We start from the raw sequence: 27,576 nt of genomic DNA, 5'->3' as shown, positions 1-27,576 counted from the left end.
GCCCCGCACTTCACATCCCTGCCCCAGTTTCCACCAGCCAGCCTCTCGGACCGGAGGCAGGGATCCCCAACAGGGCTAAGACGGTGATGCTAAGAAGGACATTACCCATTTCTCATTTGTGACCCCGCTATCAGAGCGAACAGACCCAGCTTGAAATTGTCACCCAGAGATGACTCCGGGCGAGGCAGGGAGAGGACCTGAAATAGCCGGGCTTGTTGCTGTCAGTTTGACCACGGCCGCCTGCTCGTGCCTCATCCTCCTCTTTAGCTGATTGGATATGAAAAGAGAACCCACCACGCATGGGTGCTGCAGAAACTAAATAGGAGTGCGCACGATGCCTTAGCCTTGCTGATGAAAGGTCAGTGAAGGGGGCGATTGCCTATGATGTTCGTGAGAAACCAGGATGGGGAGGGGCGGATGGGGAGTCCTAGTAGGTTGGGCATGATGGGCCAATGGACCCTGGACGATGGCTGGAGACCCTGCCGACCTTGAGAGTGGGTGGAAGAAGGAGCTATGAAATCACTGTAGGTGACACTGTGAAAGAGCATGTGCCCAGTGCTCCAATTTAATCTATATAGTCAAGGACAGTGTTAGCTAATGTCATAGGTGGCACATTTGACATGTCATCATCGGCGGTCTTTTATAATGAATTCTTCAAGATTGAATTAGGCTAATGCATAGCACCACTCTCCATTAGAATATGTCTCAAAACACAGAATGTCCTCAGGGCTTCCCGGGACTGGGTGAGCTGTAACTACCTCCACACCTCCTTGATTTGTCACCTCACCCCATGCTCCACCCTCCTGGGGGCAGAGGACAGCCCTCTATCCTGTGGGACAACAGCAATGAAGGTCGGAAGTCTTCATCAAAGAACATGGCAGGTCCGTTTTCATGGGCACACATCTGATATTCACCTTGGCGTGTGTGTCCTAATGTACCCGGGTTGGAACTCGGTGACGTCAGACTGCTCTGCCTCTCTGCGTTGTCCCCGCACAGCCTTGTACTGACAGCGCCTAGTGTCAGGACATAATCCCCGATGCACCTCTCCAGGCTGGGCTTATGTTTTATGAGCTCAAATGCCGCGGAACTATTTCCATTGCCATGTTAGATAGCGATTTACCTCGAAAGCTTTTGTAATAAGACCCCACTCTGCAAAGGTACGCGTTAGCCGAAGTTCAGAGCCAGAAGATGAAAAATAAAACCGTCACTCTCACTTGCATTTTAAGTCAGATTTATGGATTACTTTTCGTTTATATCTTGGGCGTAGATCAAAAGCAAAATCTCTGTTTTGTTATTCCGTATTCAAAGGCTGGAAGGAAAAGGGGCACTCAACGAAATGATTTTGTGTGAAAAGATCTGGCAGCAAAAGGCCTGGATTAAGTTTTTTGGCCTCACCACTAACTAGCTGCAGCTTTGAATAAGTCGCCGACCGGTGGCTCCTTCATAAAATGGAATACGGTGAGACTGTGGCTGTGCTCCGGTGGCTGGAGTGACTCCCCATTCTCATGGCTCGCCCCTGAGGGTTATTGTGACCCCAGACTATTTTATAGCCCATCTTCGATGTGCAGCCCCCTAGCGTTACAAGGCCCCTCCCCGGCCTTCTCCCAGTCTATGCGCCTTCACTCCCTGCGCCCCTGCTTGGGTGGTTGCTGTTGTGCCCATTGAGGTGAGTCTATTACCCGTGTGGGTCGGGTGAATGCACACTATTGACAACTCGGGTGTGAGAAAGCACCTAAGACGGGGTGCGTCGTGACACAAGCTCTTGTCATCCATACTCCTAAGGAACATTCTGGCTGTCCTTGTTCCCAGGCAGATCTGCTTGTTCAATATTCTTCACCGGACCCCTAATTCAAGCTCATAGGCTCGCCTTCGGCCTTCCTTACCCATTGTGCAGCTTTTACATGCATACGAGCGACTAGAAATGCCCTGGCTGGGGGCAGACGCACACCTACGTCCTCGAAGTCACAGCCTTGCTTTCAACGCCTTGGCAAGGCCTGTCCAGCACATTGATCCGATGCACTGCGCCCTTTGATCTCTTGACCACTGCTTCCATGAGCATGGAGTGTGGGTCCAAGCAAGATGGCATCCCGGACAACTTCCATCTTTGCTCCTCCATCATGATGGTACCTATTGATCCAGTTGTGAGGATTTTCATTTTCCTTGCGTCGAGTTGTAGCCCATACTGAGTGGCCCGGATGAGGGAGCAACTTGGTTTACTATCTTGGTCCATCACGATCAGAGTGGATGGAGTTTATAGAAAAGAATTTTTTTAAATTTTATTGTGTTTGGGGTGAAATTTTATAGGAAGATTAGTTTCCCATGCTGTAGTCTGTCAATACAGCGCCCCATGAAAACACATTGCCTTTCCCACACTGGGTTAGCTCCCTCCCCATTTCTACCGGAGTTTCCTGTTTCTTTTTTTCTACCCTATCCTGCCCTCTCAACTTTGCTTGTGGGTGAAACCTGTCTTTTTCATCTTCTGCCATTGATTGTTCAAAGGCACACTTTCCTCTTGGGCATTAGTTATTGTGTATTTTATGGGCCTGCCTGTTGGTTTAAGGAGCCCTGTGCTACAGTGGGGTCAGCTTTGGACGACTACTGCAAGGCCAAAGCCACCATCTGCTGTGAGGGAGACTGATGGGGCTGTGGACTCCTGTCAAGATTTACAGCCGCACACGCTCTCCCCGGGGTTGTTATGAGTCAGAACTGACTCCACAGCAGTAGATTTGGTGGGGTTTTCAAAATCTACTGTTGGGCTGAAAGTTCATTTCTGGAAATGGCTTCAGGTCCAGGTTAGAAACATCTCTGAGGACCGCAGTTTTGAGATTTCCTTCAGACCAGTAAGTCTGGTCTTGTATGTAAATTTGATTTTTTTCCCCTCTATGTTATTCTCCCACTCTGTTCAAGATTCCCTATGGGATTCCAAGCAGAGTGGTTGGTAGTGTAGCCGTCTGGTCCTGGAAGCATGTCGGCTGTGGTTCAGGTGGCCCATCCTGTGGACTAACCACGCCCTCCTTTTATTTTTACCGCCTTTACTCTGGATGGGAAAAGGCTAATGGGTGTTTCATCCTCGCTCACAAGTTTTTAAGACCCCAGATGCTGCAGCAAAGCAGGACTCAGGACAAGGACAGTATCTTTAAGAACTATGCATTGCTAGTTAAGGCAGGTATCGAAGTCTATGGCCACTTGCCTTGTGGCCTGGGAATTTTGTCCTGGGGTGTGTGGCTATGTCTGAGGAGGTTCCATGGCTTTGCCCCTTGTGTGGTCTGTTGTCTGCGTTATACAGGTGTGCATGCAGTGCCTATGTTGATGTATATAGAAATGGACTCAGTCAAACCTGTTCTGCAGGCGTGTGTGCTCTCTTACACTTTCCCAGGCCTTTTTAGCACACCAGTCTACCTCTCTCTCTATTTGTTAATGATTGTTTGGTGATACTGTTACTGCAGGATTATCTGTGTAATAGGAATTCCTATAACCCACTGCCTTTAAGTGGATTCCAACTCATAGTGGTCCTGGGTGGGGTTTCTGAGGCTGTAAATCTTTATGGAATCAGGCGGACATCTTTTTCCCTGGGAGCAGCTTGTGGCTTTGAACCGCCTAACTTGCAGTTAGCAGTCCCAGTTCTTCCTTGACAGCTCTACCAGAGCTCTAGTTGCTCGTTATTCTTGTCTTCTTAAGCTGCCGTCCCTTTCCTTGGTCATGTTCCGCTGACTTCTCCCATACTGCCTTTCCCTTCAAGGAAAACATAGCAGGTGTCCTCCATCTAATTAGTAATTTCTTCTCCCCCAGCTCCTTTCATTCCCGGTAACCATCAAATTATGTTTTTGTTCTTTTTCTTTCGGTGTTGCACCTTTTCTTGTTTTTTTTTTTAAACAATAATGGTCTCATACATTATTTATCCCTTGGTGACTGACCTATTTCACGCACTAGAATATCCTCCATAGTCCTCTGTGTACTGAGATGTTGGGGGTTTTTTTTGTGACTCGTGGTTCTTCTTTCATGTTGGCAGTATTCTATTGTGCATATGTACTGCAGTGTGCTTATCTATTTATCTGCCGATGGGCAGTTAGGTTGTTTCCATCTGCTTGCCATTGGGGAGCATGCTGTAATGAACATGAGTGTGCATATGTCTAGTCGTGTCATGATTCTTATTTCTTGACATGATATGCCTCGTAGTAAGATTGTGAGATCAGATGACATTTCCATTGCCAATGTTTTAAGGAGGCCCCGTGCCATTTTCTACGGTGATTGTGCCATTTGACAATCCTACCATCAGTGTGTAAGAGTTCCACCTCCTTACAACCTCTCCAGTTCTTGTTGTTTTCTGTTTGTTTGATTTCAAAACAAATTTTATCAGTGCTCTTGTTGTCAGAGTGAGATGGTATTTCACTGTAGTTTTGATTTGCTTCTCTGATGGCTACTGATCACGCACCATTCTTTCTGTGTTTGTTAACCTTGAATGTCTTTTTTGGTGAAGTGTCTTTTCCTAGCCTTTGTGCAAATTTGACTTGATTGATTTGATCATTTTGTCTTTTTCTTATTGAGACGTTGAGGTTTTCCATACATTCTCAAGTTTAGAATATCGTTGGATATGCCATAACTAAAAACTTCCCCCAGAAGTCTGTAACTTCTCTTTTTATTCTTTTGGGGAAGTTTTTTTATGAATATGGTTGTTTAATTTTTAGGAGGACCCATTTATCTAGTTCATCTTCTGCTGTTTGTGTATTTTGACTTGTGTTTGTTGTTCATCCTTTTGGCCGTGTATTAGGAACATATCTGCTTTTCTGGTTGAATGTGTCCTTGGGTATGTCAGTCTTTCAGACCTATGGAACTTTCACAACCTGTCTTCCTAATCCTTGGCTTCATGATTCCTTTACTGAATCAGCGTTGAATAACCCGAGCTTCACACTGCAGTGTGTGCTTCCATGTATCTAGACTGCAACAAGGGAGTGGTCTCATTTTTAGCCAAACATGCACCATCACTTTACCTTTTTCAGAATATCCACCTTGCTTGTCCTTTATCCTAAATAAGCCATTTGAGTTTTTGTTGGTTCGTATTTAGGCTGACCATGACGGGTTAGAGAAAAGAGATACTTCAATTGCTTTAAGACTCTTGACACTAACTAGTCTAAGGCACGTTCCTGCTTAGCTCCTTCTCTTGTGTTCTAGAACAGTTACCCACCCAGACTTCACTTCTCTTGCTCTTTCCTTCTTCTGCCCCTGCCTTCACAACTCTAAGACCTTCCTGTCTTCCGCTTAAAGAAAGTGGGAACCACTGGATAAGAATTCCTACTGATTCCTGCTACTCTTCCTCTTTCTAAGCCGTCAATGATCTGCCTTCTCTACGGCCTCCCATCTACCTCTGGTCTTGTGGTTTTGCTGTGGCATACAGACGTCTTTCATGAGGCCTCAGTATCACCTGTGTTCTTTATCTCTTCTCTCTGTGTGCACTTGATCACCCATTGTATCAAGAGTCACCAAGGTCATCCTGAGGCTCAATGATTTTCTAAGATGCATAGAACTTGGGAAAACCGTTATACTCACAATTATGGTGATTACAACACAAGGATACAGATTAAAATCAGCAAAGAATGTATGCGGTGGAGTTTAGGAGAAATCTGGTGCAAAGTTTCCATTTGACCTTTTTAAACATGGTTACATAATCAGCACTCAATTCTTTCAGCAGTGACGGATCACACTGTGTGTGAAGTACTGCGCCCCATTGGATGCTCACCCGAGTCTTGGTATCCAGGATTTTACTGGAGTTTAATCACCTAGCCACATAACGGTCTTCGCTTCTCAGTCTCCATTCCCTCGGAACACGAAGTGATACCACTGGGCCTCCTAAGCAAGCATTCACCACGAACCTCCCTGTTAGCCTAAGCCATATAGCAAGGCTAGGGCCTCGGGCATGCAAGGGCATTCCTATCAGGTAGGATACTGGACAAGCTGAACGGTTGTTTCCCACAACCAGTGAAGGGCCAGTTCTTTCTGTGGAATATGCAGGAGTTGAGTAACCCAGCCTTGTTAAGTTAACTCTCACTGCGCACCTCCCATGTCTCCCTTCATTCCATACAACCTGGCTTCTGTCTGAGCCTTGCACTGTAAGCCTCGCAGTGTCAGGTTTAGTGAGTCCTCTTCTGTCCCTGCTGGGGCTGTGGGTAGGGTGTCGGGCAGCTGACTGTGAGGTTGGTGATTTAAGCGCCTCAGCCACTCTGTGGGAGCAAGATGAGACTGTCTGCTCCCGTAAAGATGTGCAGTCTCTGAAACCTCGCATGGGTCAGCATCTGGTTGATGGCAGTGGGTTTTCTGCCCTTCTTTCACCTGGTCCTGCTGTAGCATCTAACTCTGAGCACGCCTTCCCGTTTGAAGCTCCTCCCACCCCACTTCCTGCAATACTCATCTCACTTGATTTCCACGGGCGTACTCTCTTTTCCAACCATCAAGTTGTTGTTCTGAGTGCCCTGTGTGGGTTCTTCTGTATGTCGCCAGGAGACCTGCTTGACCCCCTGAAGCTCAGCTCTTCTGACTGGACCATCTACTGGACACACGCATCTAGATGCCCAGCAGGCTTCTGAGCATCTTGTATGTCCCAAACTGGTCATTCCCCACCCCCTTGCATCATGTTTTCCCTCTAACACCCCTTACACAATCCGTGGATCCTATTATTTAATCTTTTATTCTCTTCTCTGCCTCGGACTTTGTTCCAGACCCTGAATGGTTTACTAGACTCCAAATATGGATGGAAATAAATGGCAACCCTGAAGCTGGGTGGGGAGGCGAGGGAGATGGAGACAGGGTGACTGGATTCAATCGGATTCTGTGACTCCCAACTCAACCACGTCAATGTCATATCTGTTAGCATGACCTGGGCAGCCCTTCTAGATTGGGACCTTGCTGACTTCTCCAAACTCCTGTCCTGATATGAAAAGTCTTATGTCATAGCTCTTCAGACATTCCTATCTCTCCTCCGGGCGTGACTCACACTTTAATGCCCAGTATCTTCAAGACTCCCTCATCTTTCCCTGCTCTGGTCTCGCCAAGCCAGTGGTTCTCAACTTTCCTGATGCCACGACCCTTTCATACAGTTCCTCATGCGGTGGTGACCCCCAACCATACGATTATTTTTGTTGCTACTTCATCACTGTGATTTTGCTACTGTGATGAATCATAATGTAAATATCTGATATACAGGTTGTATTTTCATTGTTATAAATTGAACAAATTGAAGCAGAGTGATTCATCACAAAAATAATATGCAATTATATATTATAAAATATTTATTTCTAATGACAAAAAATGAAATTTTGTCTTGAAGCTTGGCTTAGCGTAGGTAACAGTCTTCATGCTGGGTACTCCTACGTGGTGCATCTGCATATGGGACCCACCTGGAGACAAAGGAGTGATGTCTCGGTGCCTAAGATCATCGGAAATATGTTTTCTGATTGTCTTAGGCAACACCTGTGAACGGGTCGTTCGACCCCCAAAGGGGTCCGCAACCAACAGGTTGAGAACCACTGCTGCAAGCATTGAGGACTGACAGTCCTATCTAGACAAGGGTGAGTCGTATGCTTTAGTTCTGGCCCGTGGAATCCAGTGGTATCTCTTCATCCTAACATCAGTATCCCAAGAGTTAGCTTCTAAACTCCTTATGTGAAGAAATCATACGTTTGAGAGATTTGAGCGTGTTCCTAAACCAATAAATCAATAAAATCACCAAGCCAGTTGCCTTCAGCTTGACTCTGACACGAGGATGGCAGCCCTACGCGTGTCACACGGGAACTGGACTACATGGGAAGCAATACCGAAAACGCAGCAAGTCAAGTAAACGTCAATTAGATGTTGTCTTAATGCGACCTTGTCAGTTGTCTTGGGAAGAGTCTCAATGTGATGTTTGTCACTGAGATCAGCCCATCTTTGCTTGGTGTGCTTTGCTCCGCTCCCGTCCTCAGTTAGCCTTGTCCAGGATACCCGGGATGTCATCGGACAGTCAGATCTGGTTGCCTCAACTTCCCTGAAACACCCTTGCTCTTGCTCTCCGTCACTCACACACAATCTGGAAGGTGCACGATCCTGGTGTTCCTTTGCTCTGTGCCCTTTAGGCTTTGAAGGCTCCCTGACACAAATAGCGACGCTCCCAGCCCTGGGTTTGCATGTTTTCACTTTCTTTTCAACAGGAGCTGATGCTCATTTAACCAAATTAAAATACTTGTAATTTTTAAAATGTATTCCCAGCGAAAGTCTTGATTCTATGATCACAAGGGCAAGAAATACAATTTTGCATCTATTTATTAGAAGAGGCCTTTAATGGATCCTTGGGCAGAAGAAAGTTATTATTAGAAGCACATGGTACAAACTGTGAGAAAGAGCCGTTGTGGGGCTGGTGTGAGGATGGGCGCTGTTCAGTGCTGCTGTACACGGGGGGCCGCTATGAGTCAGGACATACGACTGCCGACACCACTGGAAAGAATGTACCAACTGTAAAACCACTCCACAGATTTTTAATCTAGTCTCTCTCTCTCTATTTATTGAGCATTATAAACTTCTTCATACTTAGATCGCGAGATTCTAATTTCATATATGTCAAAGTCCTTTGAGAATGGTGTCTCTCTAAAAAATGGAGATGAGCTATTTTTAGCGACCTTCATATATTAACTGTTGGCTGTATTTTTCTTTCACTGAGATCATGACATTGTTGATGCCTTTCCCCACTCATTTACCAAATTATTCAGATCATTCCACTGGAAAATTAGGATGAGAAGTTGTACTAATGACATACTTCTCTGAATGCCAGAGCCCTGCCGGCACAGTGGTTAAATCACTTGGCTGATAGCTATGAGGCTGGCAGTTCAAATAGACTAGCTGCTCCATACAGGGCGGGGGGCGGGGGATGGCAGCAGTGGATGCAGCAATCTGCTTCCATAGAGATATACAGCCTTTGGTAACTGAGAGGAATTACTGAAACCCAAATGAAAGCTGAACATGATAGTGGGACAAGAGGAAAGTAAAAGGAAATAGAGGAAAGAACTAGGGGACAAAGGGCACTGAAAGGGGTCTAAATACAAGCATGTACATATGTAAATATATTTATATATGATAATGGGGAAATAAATCTATCTATATATATTTATAGGTTTAGTATTAAGGTAGCAGATGGACATTGTGCCTCTATTCAACTACTGCCTCAACTCAAGAACACTTTGTTCTATTAACCTAACATTCCATGGTGCTCACCTGCCCCTATACCATCGCTGAAGACAAGTGAGTACATAAGCAAATGTGGTGAAGCTGATGGTGCCTGGCTATCAAAAGATATAGTGTCTAGGGTCTTAAACACTTGAAGACAAAGAAGTGGCCATCTAGCAGAGAAACAACAAAACCCACATGGAAGAAGCACACCAGCTTGTGTGATCATGAGGTGTTGATGGGATCAGGTATCAGGCATCAAAGACCCCAAACAAAAGATCATATTATTTTGAATGAAGGGGCGTGCAGAGGAGAGATCCAAAGCCCATCTGTAGGCAACTGAACATCCCCTTACAGAAGGGTCTAGAGGAAGAGACAAGCCAGCCAGGGTGCAGTATAGCACCGATGAAACATATAACTTTCATCTAGTTTTTTAATGCTTCCTCCCCTCCCCACCCCACTATTGTGACCCCAATTCTGCCTTACAAGTATGGATAGATCAGAGTATGTTCACGGGTACAGATAAGAGCTGAAAACACAGGGAATCCAAGACAGTTAAACCACCCGGGACTAATATTGACAGTAACCATACCAGGAGGGGAAGAGGAAGGTAGGCGCATATAGGGGGATCCAATCGCAACAATCTACCTATAACCCCCACTCAGGGGCATGGGCAACACAGAAAAGTGGTTGAAGGGAGACATCGGTCAGTGTAAGACATGAACAAAATAATAATTTATAAATTATCAAGGGTGTGGGAGGAAGGGAGGGTGGGGGAAGGGAGGGGAAAATGAGGAGCTGATACTAAGAGCTCAAGTAGGAAGAAAATGTTTTGAAAATTATGATGGCAACAATTGTACAAATGTGCTTGACACAATGGATGGATGGATTGTGATACGAGTTCTACGAGCCCCCAATAAAATGATTTTTAAAAAGATCTACAGCCTTGGAACCCCTATGAGGCAGCTCTGATCCGTCCTGTAAGGTCACTATGAGTCAGAATTGGCTAGACAGCAATGGGTTTGGGTTGTTGGGTGTTTTGAGTGCAGTGTTGACAAGTCCATGGGCCCTCTTTTATAAGACCCAACACCCTCCACTACTTGTTCATTTATACCTGATGAGGGTCGAGTTTGTCTTTCTTTCGTGAACTGTTCGCCTTAATAATACGTATCCCAACAGTATCCAACAGTGTTGGCACTGCTGAGGGAAACACATCACAAGGAACTATTGGGAGGGTTAAGATAGTTAGGAAGTTTATATTAGTTGAAATAGCTTCCTTGATCTTTTTCTATTATCTCATAGTAATTTCAGGTCTCTTATTAATATTCAGACAAATTCTTATTTCATATCTAGAGAAATGGTAAATTGCTGTCCTCCGCTCACCATTGAATTGATTTTCCTGCTTCTTGTACACCCTTGTGTGATCATGAGGTGTATCGATGAAGGAATACAGTTACAAAGTTCATTGCCTTACGACCTTTGTAACATGGAGCCTCATGGATTAAATTTCAAGTTGAAAAACATGATAGTGTTCTTAAGAGCATCATCATCCAAGCCTGTGACAGCAGTGGTATGTGACCGGACCAGAGGGTGCTTTTGTACCGGTTAACATCAATTGGAATGCAGGGTGTCCATTTTGCTATGAATCATTAAGTTTGTTGATAAAAGCTCTCCTGCCCATACCAATGATAAGTGACTGTTTGAGAATGTACTAGAATATCAATTATTTGAATAAATGGAGTATAGAGATGGAGAATGCTGTCTCTGCTGAAGAATAGTATAGCTTTAAGCATGGAGTTAAAAGTTTATTCTGGTCCTGAAAAAAATAAAGTGAAATAAAAGCTTTCAAAAATCGCAATCAATTTCAATTGTTTTGTGCAATTGAGTTGTACTTAAGAGTGTCTTGAAATTATAAATTAGGGAAGAATATTCTGAATCTAATAAACATAGTTCTCTTTCAAGGAGCTAATCAAATAGAATTGCGTTCTTGCTATTTGACTTAAGGCATCTATCATGTTTATTAAGGACCACTTATATAGAGGTTTTCCTTTTAATGCTGTTTTCCCTACCAAAAGGTGCCATAGTTTGATGTTGGTCAAGTTGATTTTGAGGAAACCTTTGGAGATGGGTCAAGCTGAGGTAAAAAAAGCACTTATATTTTCTAAGTCTTCCTTTCAAAGTAATATCTATTCAAAATGAAATGGCATCGCTGTGCAAGAAATTTAAGTAACACCGTGTGTGTGTGTGTGTGTGTGTGTGTGTGTGTGTGTGTGTGTGTGTCCCCTCCGGTACTCAATGAGTGTTTTCTCAGAATCTTTCTTCTAAGGAGCCCATGCATAGACTGGAAGGACAGGCCTCTCATTTAACACATTGAGCACCTTAACCATTTGCACCGTCCAGTGAACCCAGTATGTCATAATGGGCTGCACTATTGGTGTTGGCCAGGAGTCCTGGTGGCATAATGGGTTAAGCTGCTAACCACGGGGTTGGCAGTTCAAACCCACCAGCAACTCCTTGGAAGAAATATGGCGCTGTCTGCTCCTGTAAAGATTTAATTTCAAGAACCCTAAGAAACAATATGAGTTGGAATGAATGCCATGGCAGGTTATTATTGTTGTTGCATTAAATTACTACCGTTGATTGCTTTTGTCCTCTAAGACAGATGTGTTGCTAGGATGGATTTGCTTCTAGAACAGCCTTAAGGCATATTTAATTTCCTTTTAACCCTGCCATTCAGTTATTTTGATTCAATGACTACCATTTTGACTTTCTTACTGTCCTTACTGAAGGCCAATGTCCCCAACGAAATAAACCAGAAATGTTACAAACACAAGAAGGCACATGGTGATTAAACTGAGGTCCTGACAATGAAGGTTTAAGTTGGGCTGGATATTTTACATAAAATTTTACATAAGATGTTCTGCCTTGGAGATGTGGACCAAATGCCCACGCCTGTCCCATAACTGGCTATGAGGGAGAGGACGATGGAAAGGCAGTACGTGGGACAGAGCTGAGTTCTGAGAGGTTTAGGGAGTGGTGCTAGCTCCATCTTCCCTTCTCTACAACAAGAATCAGTGATCAGGGGTCCCACTTCAGTTCAAAAATTGCAGCTGCATTATTGGGCCTATCAGAGATCCCTGGTAGGATAGTGGTTGCTCATTGTGTTGCTATCATTGCAAGATCAGTAGTTCAAAACCCCAGCCACCCCACAGAGGAAGATGGGGCACTCTACCCTTGTGGTTACGGTCTTGGAAACACACAGGGGCAGTTTTAGCCTGTCCTATGGGGTCTCTATGAGTCAGGTTGATTTTTATTTAGAGTTGGACTTTCTGGCCACTGCTAGCAGGAACATAATTCAGAGATGCAGCCACTTCAACTTCTACTCTCTAGCTTTCCAGTGTCATTATTGCCGTACTTAAATAAAACATAAATATTTACATGAATGAATCTTCCTAGGCAGAACATATATTCTCATTGACCGGGTGCTTTTAACACTATTCTTTACCTCTCAGACCACAGGGAGAATTTCAGTGAAATAAAAAAGAAAGGAAGACTACTGTGCTTGGATTCAGTTAGTGAAGGAAAATATGATCTGCAAATCAACGTACTTCTCAAAGTTTCTGTTCCCTCATCTGATCACAATCCTTCGTTTTATCAGAGCACTGATGATAACAGGAGATGTTATGGTTTGTTTTTTTTTCTCAAAAAACAGAATCGAGGGCCTTGGGAAGGTGTCCACCAGGAGGTTGAGATGTCATTGACTTAACACGTATTAATGGATGCCCAGTGTGCAGCCACTGATCTGAGCTGAAAGTGGACTTGTAAACAAGACAAACAAAAATCCTTGCCCTCAATATACTTCCCTTCTCATGTGGGAGATGCCCAGTATTGCAGGTAATAGGTGTGCACTTTGTTAAATGAAAATAAAACAGGGAAGGAGGACAGTAAGAGTCAATGTGGACTTCAATTTTTTGCGAGACAATGCCAGGGAAGGTGGCATGGAACTAAGGCCCGGATGAGGTACGTGAGCAAGCAGGGCAGAAGAAAATAACTCAGTCACCACCACGGACTTGATGCTGATTCTTAGTGAGCCTATGGGGCAGGGCAGAACTGTCCCCGTGAGTTTCCAAGACTGCTACTGTTTAGGAGATAGAAAGCCCTGTCTTACTCCCGAGGAGCGTCTGGTGGTTTTGAACTGATGACCTTTCGGATGGTAGCCCAATAGGTAGTCACTATGCCTCCAGGACTAAAGAAGAGAAGTCTGAATGCCTGGGGCATGTTAGTAAGAAGGAGGAGTCACCGTGGCTGGAGTCTGATGAGTAGTGATCCCACGCAGAACCTAGTAATAACGTTAGCAACACTGCAAAACCGTCCTCATCGACCCAGGTCTCCTCCATCAGGCCTGCAAACCCCTTCCTCAGACCAGACGCCTGTCTGATCTTGTTCGGGGCTGTGTAGTCGGTTGTGACTCATAGCACCCTTGGGCGCAGCCCACTGAAACCCTCCCCAGTGCTGTGCCGTCCTCCCAAGGGCGCTCATGTTGTCATGGTTACAGCCGCTTGGTCAATCCGCTTGTCTCCTAGACTACCTTGAGAAGAGAAGATGGTTGAAAAGCCAGCAGGCGCTCTGCAGGCTCTTCTCGCAAGGCCTGGGTAGGGAAGGAAGATGGGAAAGGTCACACTAAGCTGGAGGCATGGAAGGTGTGGTGGGAGCAAAGGATTTCACCTGAGTCAGGGAAGCCTCACCCTCCGTGAAAGGAAGCTACCTGACAGGTTGCAGCTAAATGTGGCCACCAGTCAATACATTTACTAACTAGTCCGCCATCCTTCCTCTCGGGCCTGCCCGGAGCTTGGGGCATGCCACAATCACTTAAAAGAGCCCTCGTTCTTTTGCTGAGTGTCATCATATTTCACACACCTCCTTTCCCGAAAAATGTACCCTCAGCAGTATTGTCTTGGAAGGAGATCGTAAGTTTCTGAGAGGCACGGGAAAACTATTCCCGCGAATCGCTTCCCAGGGAAGCTGACAAATTGCCACGGACCTGGATGACCAGCACTTTGAAGGATTATGAATATGTACGAGCGATCCTGCATTTCGGAACCAACCTTCCGTTTTTAAATGCCCTCTTTGTCCGCTCGCCCTCTTACCCGGAGACCGATAAGCAGACCTTGCTCAGAAGGCAGAATCGCTAACGCAGGCGGTGCTGACACAGGAGACATCTGTTGGGGAGAGATATTTTCAGCTTTTGCCGAGATCTGGGTCTTGTGCTCTTGCAGGTGGGATAATTAATATGCCGCCATCGTTGTTCTCACAGCACAGGGGAGGGACCCGCATTCTTGAATTCTTTAATCCTTAGGTTTCTCAGTGGTGATAGGCGGCTGCCCCTGAACTCATTACCTCCGGTAACATCATGTTGCTCATCTTACTCTTTCTAAAACCCAGGGACTGCTGCTTTCCTTATTTCTCAGAAGCAAATCACTTACAGCAACTGCAAGATTCCTAGGGCCCTTTCCATCAGTCATATCAAATGATTTCCCATCTCCCAAAGCAACTGAGTTGAAGAATCCCATTCCAATGCAAATCTATTAAATTCCACTCTGTTCACCACCCTGAAGTAGGGCTGAGCTCACAAGTGGAGAGGGCACCATCTGCCAAACTGCCGAGTCTGTCTAAGACCCCACAGGTGCGATCACACACTAGGGACCCACAGGGACCCCTGACTTTTGGCCTTGGGATTTAATCATTGACTGGGACCACTCAGAACTTGGGTAATGTCTTATTTATTTGTTTTACAATGACAGCTTCATTCTAGAGTCAACTTAGGACCCGCATGAAGAAGAGACACATAGGGTAAGGTCTGGGAGGATCCCCAGTGGAAAGCTTCCATGTCCCAGAAGGGGCCATGCTCTCTCACTTGTCTCCACCTCGCTCACCAACCGGGAAGCTCATGGAACTGTGTTCAGAGTCTTCGTGTGGTTACAATACAGAGGCGTAATTGTGACCTGCTTCTGTCCTCTGACTCAGACTCACGGCCACCGAGTCAGTGCTGACTCATAGTGACCCACTGTGGGTTTCCCAGATGATTTACTGGAAGCAGAACGCCCTGTCTCCTGAACAGACTGCTGGTGGTTTATTACTGCCGACCATGCTGATCGCAGCCAATGCGTAACCATGACACCACCAGGGCTGTCCCCTGAGGTGGGCAGACATCACCCAAAGTGTCTTCCTGGCCCAGCCAGCCCCACTCAAGTGGTGACTTGTTGCCATAAGCCTGAGGTATGGTCTGGAGGCTTAATCAAAGACTTCCATCCCTGGGGAACCTTTCAGCTTTGCAGGTTATCTCTCCGGGACAAGGACAGAGATCACATTGTTGGATAAAGTTAAAGTCTTCATTTGAAGAGCATGTGGATGTTGGATAAAGGCCAAGACTTTGATCCCCTTCGCCATCATATCTTAAACTGAAGACTGGGCCCATCATGCTTTATATTTTCATCAAAAGAATAATGTATGGCAGAAGCCAACCTTCAACAGCGAAAAAGTAAAAGTCTGAGGCAAGGGAAAACACACAGAGTTAAAAGGTCTCAGGAAGATTTTCTTTCTTTTTTTTTAATGTGGCAAAACGAGAATAGCACATACTTGGAGCACAATATAACTAGCCAAAATTGTGTCTAAATATTGTAAGCCAATATTCTTTAGCCTCAATACCACTTTATCAATTTTCAAATTAAAAATAAAACCCCCAAAAGCACCATGTTTTGTTATGCTGTTTCATTGGAGACAATAAAGATCTTGGAGTCCGCCTAGGACAGATACAGAAGCCAGATGGAAAGCAAGCTCAAGGACATTTGGGAATTAGTATTCTAAACTGAGCTTCCAACCAGTTCATCCCGGTTCAGCCCCGCCTGCTGAGAATTTGCATTTCCACCCCAGAATACTGACTATGTCTACATTTCCACAGCATCTCAGGTGATTCTTAAACGTTTCTATGTTGCTAAAATGCAGATTCAGTATATGGAAGGTATAAAGTCTCAGCAGGGGGTAGAACTAGAATGAACTAGTTGGAAGTCTGGATTCTAAATAACCTGTGTTATAACATGGGTGCTTAGAACTTGAGTAATATGCTCATTGAACATATTTCATTTGTAACTGCCACTAAGCAAAAAAGAACTATGCTTTTACCACTAGTAACACTCCGACCCATCTCTAGACTCCACTCCCTCCAACTCCCTCTCCCATGGCAGATCCTTAGGAGCAAGGATTGGGGAGTGTGGGGGTAAAGTCAGTGCCTGCTGGGAGACCTGACATTTAGGATAACTCAACCTTTATGGAGCCTCTATTATGGGGGACAATCTCTAAGAGCAGGGCTTCTCAACGTCAGCCCCATTTGGGTCAGCTCATTCTTCAGTGGGCGTCAGGGGAGGACCCACTGCTATCAAGTCAGTTCAGACTCAAAGCCACCCTTTAGGACAGGGTAGAGCTGTCCCTCTGGGTTTCTGAGACTAAGTCACCTCTTTATTGTAAGATGTTCCAATAGCATGCCTCGCCTTCCTGCATTTTAAAGCATTTTGTTGTATTTTAGGTGAAAGTACATCAAACTCGTTTCCCACCCAACAGTCCAAACGCAAATTGTTCTGTGGCTTGGTGTGTCGGCAAGCTCTCCATGTCCTCCTGCCTCCCCCATCTCCATGCTGGAGTCTCCCCGCCCTCCTCACCTTCTCACCTCCATTCTTGTGCGGGTGCCGCCTGCTTGTCCTTGGCTAGACGGTCATTCCAAGAAGCATGTTCCCCATGGGGGTGGTGTTTCGTTTTTAAGCCAATCCACGGCGATTTGGTTGAAAGGTAGCTCCAGGGGAGCCTTCCGGCCCTGATTAAAGAAACGACTGAGGGTGGTGGTCTCAGGGGCTCCACCAGCTTCTATCAGTCAGCCCAGGAAGTCTGGCCTTATCTGTGGGTTTGCGTTTGGGCTACTTTCTCTTCCATTTGGGCTAGCACTTTCTCTGCTGGCTTCCTGTGGGCCAGTCGTCCTTGTGAACTAAGTGCTTCTTTTAATCTTTGGTTTTCTTCATTCTCCTCTTTCAATGGGTGAAACCAATAGTTGTGTCTTAGATGGCTTCTCACAGGCTTATTTTATTGTGTGTGTGTGTGTGTGTGTGTATCTTACTGTATTTTGTTGTTTTTTAATTTGGGGCTCACAGGCTTTCAATACCCCAGACTGTACTCAGCAAACCGGGCTGTAGAACATCATCTCTATGAACTACATTGGGCCAATTGACCTAGATGCTCCTTGGGATGATGGCACTGAGCTTTCAAATCCAGTGCCTTGGTTTTAAGAAGTATTTGGCTCTATCTAGGAAGTTTCCAAACTCTATTCAATATATACAGAAGACTATAAATCCTGTACATGTAAGTATGTATCTACACATGCCCCAGACAATATCTATATATGAACACACGTGTACTGCTTTGTGCCTTCCCACACCTACATACCGTGCACATCTACCTAGGTAAAACTCACATAATTTTGCTCGTCATTACTGTGATTCTAGAACTGCACGTGTTAGAACATTTACCTTAGTTGGCCTTTGTTCTTGTGTGTCTTTCAGTATCTTCATTTACCTTGGCCATGTTGTGCCGCCTCCACCCACCCACCCAATTGTGTCTTGCCTTTCCCTTACCCAGAATAAATATGAGTCTACTGGCTAGTAAGTCTTTTTCCTTCATCCACCCCCACCCCCCTATCCCTAGAGGCCATCAAAGAGCTTGCTGTGTGTTAACCTTGTCTGGGCCTTTAACAGAACTGATATCATATAATATTTGCCATTTTGTGATTGGCTTATCCCATTCAACACAATGTCTTCCCTATTCATTTATCATTGCATTATAATCCGCCGTAGGTGTTTACCACGTTTTGTGTAGCCAATCATTTGTTAATGCGCTCGAGGGCTATGTCCATGGTTTATTACTGTACTCGTTCTTGTGGATGGCGCCACGATGAGCACTGGCATGCATTCTGCAGCCGTCTAGACGTACCGCCCCTTCCGTCTAGACGTACCGCCCCTTCCGTCTAGACGTGCCATCGTGGCAATCAAAAGAAGTGTACCCGGAGATCATGAAGTTCCTTCCATGGGGCAAAACTGAAAAGCATCCTTTTATGAGATAGTGTGTTGAGCTACATGTTTTTAAAAGCATAAAGCACATACATACTTCTTTGGGGGACCACAGGCCCGTGAACAGGCCCTTATGGAAGAGGCATGTTGGTTGGGAGTGCTCCTTGTAGCCTTTTTCCCGTGGGAATCGTTATGACTCCTGTAAATTGCTCCCTAAATTCCATCTGTCACCTGCACTCCCGCTCTGATGCGACAGCAGCCCAGTGAAGTGGATTTGGTGTCAGCAGCTGAGCAGGAATTCAGAAGAGCATGAAAGCTTCCTCTCCACAGCTCTGTCTCTACCCTCCCTGTTGCTTTAGGCTTGCTGGGCCCTAATGATATTCCCTCGTGGCCCTGCTGACATTTCTTTTGTTTTAATTAAAACTTCTGGAGGCTTGAGGACACCGCCAGAGAGGCTTCATCCATCAGCAACCCCGATAAAGTGTCAAGTGGAGTCCCCATTTGTGTTCCCGCTGCCGCTGCGTGCACAGTAGCTGGGAGCACTGTGGTCACTTCCCTGCCCCCCCCCCCCGCCCTAAGCCCCACCCCGCCCTAAGCCCCACCCCTCGCCCTAAGCCCCACCCCTGCTTGAAACTGGCCCAGTTCTTTCTCTTTCAGCTCAGCCAAGGGGCTGCCGCATTCATTTCGTTATTAAGTGACTGCGATGTTGGGGTGGGTGGACTGGCTTCCTGTTGAAGCCATAAATTAGGAGACATGAAATGCGGCGCTGTCGTTTTTGTTTTTGTTATTATTATTTATCTCTGCTCCCCCTCCCCCCACCCTGCTGACACAACTGCTTCTGAGTGCAAAGCCAACCCCCACCCACTCCCCGCCAGGGGGTTGTAGGTCTCAGACAATGGAGGGCCAGTGTCTGGCCGGCATTGGCAGACCTGTGCAGGGCCAGGGCCATGATGACATAATATATCTTCTTAATCTGCAGCTGGGGGGTTGGATGCAGAGAACAAAGGGTCTGCCTCAGGTCACTAGGGGAAGGCCGAGGAGAGAGAGAGCTATTGATTTCCAATCTAAAAAGAAATGAGAGCGGCTCTTGAGAACAGTGGCCAGCCTCACTAGCCTCAAGTGATCGTCTTTCTGGAACAGGGCAGGCGGATGGGGAGGGGCTCCCTGTGGCAGGGCTGCGTCTCAGCTTTGCTCTTCTGTTCTTGCCGGACCCTTTCCCTCAGGTAAAAGGGAAATTGTGACCTGCCGAACTCAAAAGACAACAGAACAAAGAGCTCCGTGAGCAAAGCATTGGAATCAGACCACATGGCCTTTTCCCCCCTGTTGCCAGGCAGTGAGAGTCTTTGGGTGGCGCAAGGGATGGCCCTGCCTCATCCAGCAGCAACCCCGATAAAGAGTCAAGGGAGGTCCCCGTGTGTGTTGCTGACCTAAAGGTGGATGGTTCCAGTCACCCAATGGCCCTGCGGAAGAAACAGCCGATGGCCTACTTCAGTGACGGTGATAGCCAAGCAGTAAATCCCACTGGGACGCTCCTGGCACGGCCACCACGGACCCACGAGGCCGTCAGGGCTCCTCTTGACTGAGGTTGAGAATAAATGTGATTTGAGGCGTGAAGGGGTGCTTTCTTCCCAGCGGCCATTGCTGACCCTGGAGATGAGGAAGGTGGGCATTCTGTCTGCTTCCAAAACATCAGCCCCTGGAAACCCTGGATGGAGTGCAGTCCTGGGACACACATGGCCACCAAGGGTCACTGTGAATTGGAATCCCCTCAAGAGTGGTGGTGTGTTGGGCTGGGGGTGGGGCTGGGGGCAAGGAGGGGTATTTGGGGAGGCAGGGGCAAGCATGTGGCTACTCCTTTCCGTTGGACCCAGTATGTCTAGGGGGTTCTACCCTCCCCAAATTTAAGATACAAGAGCCCTGAACGATTGCGGGATTAGACCAGAGCCAGTAAGGTCCTCATTTTCTGCTCATTTTGTGGGTGGGTGGGGAAGCGGGAGCGAGGGCAGGTTACTGGGAAATGTGTTCTTGGCTGAAGGCCACGACCCAGAAGCTGGTTCTGCTGCTTTTTGAGCTCCCGTCAAGCCCTCGGCTTGTCTGCCTCGTCACTGCTGTCACTTCAGCTGTGCGTGCCTTTCCTGGGTACAGGCATTGGGCTCCCTGCCATAGACTCTGCATATATTAACTACTGTCTGCTAAAAGTTGTGATGATTTGATTTTTCCCCCTTAATCATCCATTTTAATTTATAAACTGAGACAAACTGGCAAACCATGAAGACTGAGGCATCCTGGTATCTAACAAAGAAGTTTTTCTTCCCCATCCCTTGTCTGTGAGCAAACTTCACCTCCCTGCTAGCCCACCCTTCAGCATCTCCTGCCACTCAGGGAGCGAAGCAGAGGAAATCATGATGCCTGGTGGTAGGGTGCAGAGCTGTTGCTGGGGAGCTGCCCTGTGTCAGTCCCTGGTTTCATCTTGTCCCAGGGACTGTAAGCAGCGGTGGCTGCATCCCAGCTCGTGGAAGCCCTAGGAGTAGACGCTGGGCCACGCCCAGTGAAGACTCATGCTCCTTGATCACAAGGAAGAAGGAAGTTTGGAGGTTTTTCAGAACCATTTTTAATTCACCTCTTGCCTCAAGACATGTTGTAACAAAGAAAGGTGGTGTTCTTGAAAAATCTCCAGATTATCTATCTGTCTGTCTGTCTATCTATCTGTCTGTCTATCTATCTGTCTGCCTATCTATCTATCTATCTATCTATCTATCTATCAGAACCAAACGGATTCAGAGTTCACACGCTGTCGTTATAATTGCTCAGTGGTAAAGCTAGCAGCAGCTTCCAGTTCCTCTGTTACCTGTAGACTGGGAAAGTAAAAATGGCCTCATTATTTAAAATTATTCCATCCACTTAAACTTATCTTTTAACCTCTTGTTTATGAATCACCTACTTAGGGGCTGGATGGAAATGTGAGAGTCTTTTGGGAAAGCAGTGTGGCCATGAAGATGATCTTGACTGAGAACCTAAATACACCCCAAGTCCCATTCGTTCACCCAGTCAGGTCCTTGGCAATTATAGTCTCGCTCCCTGCTATGCCAAGGCTGTGAGGGGTGTGGAGTATACACGTGTCTGATCCATTCACATGTTTTGTTGATTAAACTTCTGAATACCCTTGACTCTTTATCTATTTCCTACCTATTTCCACCCCAGGCCACCTTATCACTGCCTCTCTGCTGGACTACATGGTATCCTCCACGTAGTGTGTGATCCTTAAGAGGTCAGGAGCTGGTGCTGGAAATGGAATGATTTTTCAGAATGCACCCACTTTAAGTGTGATCCTCCCAGCATCTTTTCTTGTTCTCTCAATTCTCGACCCTGCCCGTAGATTGTGCTCTTTAAAATGCAAACGTGATGGCTTTACTTTCATGTTTCAAACCCTTCCCTGACTGCCTTTTAGTCTTAGGATCAAAACAAAACTCCCAGATGTTGCGTAGGCCCACCAAGGTCTTGGTCTCCACTCTAGTCAGACTAGCCTACTTGAAGTTATTCAAGTGCCCCAAGAGCCAAGCCACAGGACCTTTGGACATGCTCTTCCTGGTCAGATGGAGTGTGCTTTTCACCTTGGACTAGCCTATTGTATTCATTCTTTAGGCGAGAGTATGTTTTAATTTTTCACTTAACATTCGGAAAGAAATATTTTGCATTCACATTGAGAACACGCATACTGATCGATATAACTGATGATAGATAGATAGATAGATAGATAGATAGATAGATAGATAGAGTTGAAGTAGGAAGGCAGAGCTAGATGTCTAGATGGCATTTAAGGTAGGTAAGATGGAAGGAAGGAAGATGGAGTTTGAGCTTGCTCTCAGAGTCAGCACCCATAGGGACTAGAGATGGTAGATGCAGAAGAAGGGTTTGGACTTGCAGTAAGGCCTCAGCCAAATCCAGAAGGAGCTCTGCGACTGGAACGACCAATTATGATCTAAAGGGCATTATGATCTAAAGGGACTGACTCTACCTTTCATTCCTGTGTCAACCAGTCAACCTGCCTGCTGCTTTCGGATGCTGCTTTCAGGATTGATTGCTTCAGGCAGGGGGTCAGACCTTGGTCAGGGCAGCTCCCTTTGGCTTAGGTTAATTCCTGGAGATTCAATTGAATGTTGTCAGTTGCCAATCCCTGCAGTGGACTCTAGAGGGTGGAGTACCTCAGGCCTGAAGGAGGGACCTGGATGGCATGCCACAGCACCACCACAGTCCACCCCTTGTGATGTTCAGCGCCACTTACTTTGTATAGTAAGTCCTAGAGAGAGCTCCTCCAGGTTCCTGACTGATCTCTTTTCCTAGTCAAAATTACAAGACAGTAAGAACTCCAGCCCGTGCTCTGCATGTGTTCTGAAGTGGAGCCAGTACTCATCATCTTCCTAGTCTACTACCCATTTTTAGTTCTCCTCACCTTTGGTTCAGATCTTTGCTGGTCTCGATGGCAGAAGCTTGGGATCCTCCCACCTACCTGTCTACCTACCTTCTTATCTCTGAGAAGTCTGCACTCCTGTTCCCCATGCCTTTCCTGGGTGTGGCTGCTACGATAGTCAATTTACTTTAAACACACACGCACACACACCACACAATTCAGCAGCACACTAAAAGACTGATCTTCTACAGCAGCAGGGGATAAATGTCTGAGGACCTCGCGCCCAGGCATGCATTATCAAATCAAAGTAAAAGATGGACTAGAGCCCTGAGCCCTCTGCTGAAGAGGAAGCTATGGCACTCCGAGGCTCGACATAAGGATTTCTGAGTGGACATGCTTGCGACCCCAGGTCCCCGTGAGCCCGCCTGGTGACAGTCAAGTTGTCTGAAGACAGTGCAGAGCTGCCCATGTTGCAAGGCGGTGTGCATGCGCACTCACGGTCTGACCTCCTGTCCTAGTGATGTACACGCATTGCCGTTAGATGGTGAAGAATAACCCTTAGCAACAGCCACCTGATTCCATTGCAGAAATTTGCATTTACCACTAGGACCTCTCAGAAGTCAGAAATAGTGTGCTAATGAGTCTGTTCCCTTCCACCAGTGGCCAGTTCTCCACTGGTGAACACCTGATGGTCACACTGCTGGCACTGAAGAAGGGGCTCTCCTGTACACCTAGTTCTAGAACTGCCTTCCTTGTGTCAAGACCATCCTCAACAGCATTTTGGGATGGGCTCTCCTGGGAGCTCGGAGTGCTGATGGCATCGTGGATGCTCGCCTGAGGTCGGTGGTTCGGCTATATCAGGCCCTCCATGGAGAAAGGTGTGGCAAGCAGCTTCCACCAAAAGACAGACAGCCTTAAAAACCCCACGAAGCAATTCTCTCCTGTCCTTTAGGGGCGCCATGAGTTAGAATTGACTAAACAGTAGTGGATTTGGAGTACCTGTAAGCATGTTGAAACGGACATGTGCGTCGGCATTGTTGGGAAGCGTCTACCCTTGCAAAGGCAGGAGAATTGGGGAAAGGAAGGAATTTCAACTACCGCGCAATCTCGATCAAGCCTCAGCCTCCCCCCAAAGAGGTGAGGCGCTGGTGCTGGAAATGGAATGATTTTTCAGAATGCGCCCACTTTAGGACCAGGAGCTGGGTCTTCATCTTCATGTCTTTATTAGCCAGTCATTATCTTTGATCTCCTGGGGGGAAGAAGCATGAGCTTGTTGCTGTTCGGTGCTATCAAGTCGGTTCCAACCCATAGCGACTCTGTGCCCCACAGAGAGCACCATTACCGGGTCCTGTGCCGTTCTCACAGCTGCTCCTGTGCTTGAGCCCATGGTTGGGTGACTTAACTTAAGGCAGTTCTGAGAATGGCTCTCAGCTAAAAGCCTCCAGGCCTTCAGTCCTGAAGGAGGAAATCTGGACGGCACAATCCGGCATCGATGACTGACTGGCTAATAGACAATTCTGTAGGCCAGTAGTTACATGTAAAGGGAAACAATGGATCCACAGTACAACAGCTGCCATGACTATATGCTGTGTGCTCTATACTCCACTTCTATTTTTAATGGTTCTTGTGATGCATACTTTGGAAATCACAGCTCTGGCCGTGCTCAGGGGCGATCGTGTAGGTAGGTGTGGAAGCACAATGGTGGGACCCTCATCAGCCGCTGGGGAATTGAAGGCAGCTTCCTCGTCCATTTGAGATCTCCCCTGAACTAAACCGCGAAGGAGCAGGAGCCACTCTGGCTGCGTGGGAGATTCCTCCGTGGACAGGGGCATGGAGGTGGGGATGGGTAAGGCGTCTACATTTTCCACAGCCCTGGCTGGCTTGTGGGTGCTCCGGCTGGACACCGATTTGTTTTGCTGACCTAGAAATGACAGTACTCTGTCTCCCAGGCTAGCCTCCAGCTCGCTGCGCTCAAGCCGTCTTGCTGTTCCTCCGAAAATAACAGTCATGATGGAGCTGAGGCTGGCCAGACAATTGCAGATCTGATTGTTGTTTTTCCCTGCAGTCGTTTGAGGGAAGAGGTAAAGGAAGGGTTGTAAAATGCTGCAGTGCCTGATCGATTCGGATTTCATCGGGATGCTGAATTGTGGTGGACGGAGCAAGATTCAGCATCTCTCTTTTTGGTCAAAAGTGAACCAGCACGACCAGTTTTAAGCCCGGGAGGCTGGGGGTGGCGGAGAGAGCAGATTGGCGAGCCTATCTGAGGACGAGGTTGAGCCACCACTGAGTAACCCCAACCCCAGAGCCTTCCCGTTAGAGGTCCCGAGGGCCGATGGCGTCATGGTTGTATGTTGGGCTGCTAACCACAAGGTCGACCGTCCAAAGCCACCAGCCACTCCGTGGGAGGAAGAGGGGGCTTTCTACTCCCATAGGGAGTTGCAATCACCCATGGGGGCAGTTCTACCCGGTCCGAGGGTGGCTGAGTCAGAATGGGCGTAAAGACAGTGTGCTTGCTTTCCTTTGGCCCACCTCCTTCCTCGGCATGTGCTCGCTCTGCTTAGGCACATGATCTGATAGTGGGCTTTGGGTTCCACTGGGCCATCAGTGGTGTGTCTCGAATCAGCTCAGCATTGATTCACGTTGATCACCTCAGTAGAAAACCCACCGTTCAGTTACGTCTCAGGCACGGCTCTGCCCCTGCCATGAGGACGGACATCTTCTCAAGTGTTTGTGGAGCAATTGCTGTCCAAGGAGAGAGGTCCTTGAAGCTGACCTGCTCCCCTTTGAAAGGCATCCTGGAGGGGTGTTTGGGAAGTTGATTTTAAGTCCTTGGCTGGAGTTGCAGATAAGGTGGTGTCCCACGTGTATACCGTTGGTTTCCCTGGTGAATGGAAATGTGTCCAAATGGCGAGGGATAGCAGCGGCCCTTTGAAATGCCTTATGCCAACGAAAGACTTTGTCAATGCAGGTCTGCGTTCAATATTAGACCCACACCAAGTCAAACAAGAAGGTTGTGGATTTTGTCTTTGCAGATACTTTAAAAATTTTAATTCTAAGAATTTCTCATTTAGGAGCCAGGTGGTAGAAATTTGGTAGAGGAGGGAAAAGGTTCTTATTAGCTGTGAGACTTTGGCCTCCTTTCAGAAGGGCGGCGATTGAGCTAGGCATCTCAGGGGCGCTTCTTTACCATGTCTGTGAGCTTTCAGCAAGCTGTCTCTTGAAACGCTGTCTTCAACCATGATAGGCCTGCAGTGTCTAGTGAGCTTTTAGGTCAGCTGACTGCTTGCCATTCCGTAAAGTCCACCATAACCTGGATCCTAATTTGGCTTGACATTCTCTCATGATGTAAAGAGCAATACTTTCGTGCACCCTGACCCCTCCACCCCACCACAGCCCATCAAAGCCTGACAGCTCAGCAGCCCTCCTGTCCCAGGTACTCTCCACCTGGGATGGAGCCGAGATTGTTCATTGTTCCACCTCCTGGATCACCTGTCCCCAAGGTATATCAGTTAGTCATCTGTCAGAAATGTTATGTCAGCTGGGAGTGAAATATAAAATGCAGGTTATTAAATATAAAATGCAGAGGCAGGTTATTGTCTGTTCTAGGGCTCCCTTCAGCGACATCATAGTGGTTATTGAAAACAAAACAGACCCATAAAATATTTTTTTAAAAAACACCCTTGTACCTGGAGTTCAGATGATAGGTAGGTACTGAGCGTATATCTTTGAACCCAGACTCTTCCGTGCCTCGGGTTGGAAATAGAATGCGTCTTGTCTCCTTTCTCCTCCCTGCCTTGGGCTAGATTTGTTCAGCTGCCCAGGCTGCTGATGGGAAGAACTGGGTGCTGAGGTGCCTCTGTCATGAGCTGCAGACTCCGTGTCTCTTCCGGAAGGAGAGCTTCCTGCAGCGTCTGGCAGAGGTGCCTCAGGGCCTGCCACCGGGGAAGGGGCATCAGGAGACATCCCACTGCTCTGGTGGCCAAGCCCCTGTGTGAGCCAGGGCTTCCACATACAGTTTCTTGTGGGGAAAAGATTCTACTGCGAAGGAAGTCAAAGCAGGAGGAGGGAAGCCGGGTAGGAGGGTGAGGGCAACAGAGCGGCAGAAACACAGAGGGAGACTGAGTGCAGGAAGAGGAAGGGCCTTCAAACCATTGACGCGCTCAGTGTGTGTGTTTCTCACGGGCCGGCAGTAGCGTTGACCTGGGACATGCTTGTGATGTGTTGGCATGAGATGCTCACACTGCCCACCTGAACTAATGTCCTTTATTTCATTCTTGTTTATAGGGTCGCCATGTTAAAACGGGCCAGCTCGCCGCCATTAAGGTCATGGACGTCACTGGGGTAAGGTGTCTTTATCTTACTATCACCATAGCGCATATATTTGTAGTCGAGAAGCGGGTGGTGGAAGCAAAGGTACATGCAAAGGCTCCAGAAAGAATGACTTCTCAGAACAAGTATCTTTCCCAATATCTAAGCTCTCTCTCTCCCCATGCTTAAGAAACTGAAGCAAGGGTGTTCCCAAGCCGACAGCGAAGACCGTGGGTAAATCATCCTAATGAATTAGATACCTACACTCTGCCTGCTGCAGTTACACTGAATAGCGTGTGCCGATAATTTGCATAAGCACAACCACGGATATTTGCATAGGAGATGGTACACGCATTTCAAGTATTAACAGAATAATGTGGAGATTACATGGACGAGATGGGTCTTAACAGCTTCCCCAAAGGTTCGTCTAACACTAGAGTTGACAAGAATTTGGATAGCTCTGAATTCCTAGTGGGATAGTTAACCTAAATATTTCCCCAAATAACCTACTACCGACCAAATTATCACAACAGTCACAAACTCTGATTCTATTAGAGCAAGGCCAAG

The 27,576-nt window shown here is 46.9% G+C and overlaps 1 protein-coding gene across 1 annotated transcript in view; it reads left to right on the top strand.

The window, feature by feature from the left end:
* Positions 1 to 27,576, top strand: part of TNIK (TRAF2 and NCK interacting kinase) — a 443,318-nt gene that overhangs the window by 244,435 nt on the left and 171,307 nt on the right. Inside the window, exon 3 of the mRNA XM_075547026.1 lies at positions 26,986 to 27,042. Coding sequence (XP_075403141.1) covers positions 26,986 to 27,042 — 57 coding nt within the window. The remainder of the gene's footprint in view (positions 1 to 26,985; positions 27,043 to 27,576) is intronic.

Source organism: Tenrec ecaudatus, chromosome 4 (assembly GCF_050624435.1).
Source record: "Tenrec ecaudatus isolate mTenEca1 chromosome 4, mTenEca1.hap1, whole genome shotgun sequence".
Taxonomy (NCBI): Eukaryota; Metazoa; Chordata; class Mammalia; order Afrosoricida; family Tenrecidae; genus Tenrec; species Tenrec ecaudatus.
The sequence above is the reverse complement of the archived record's forward strand: the minus strand, read 5'-3'. Positions and strand labels throughout refer to the sequence as shown.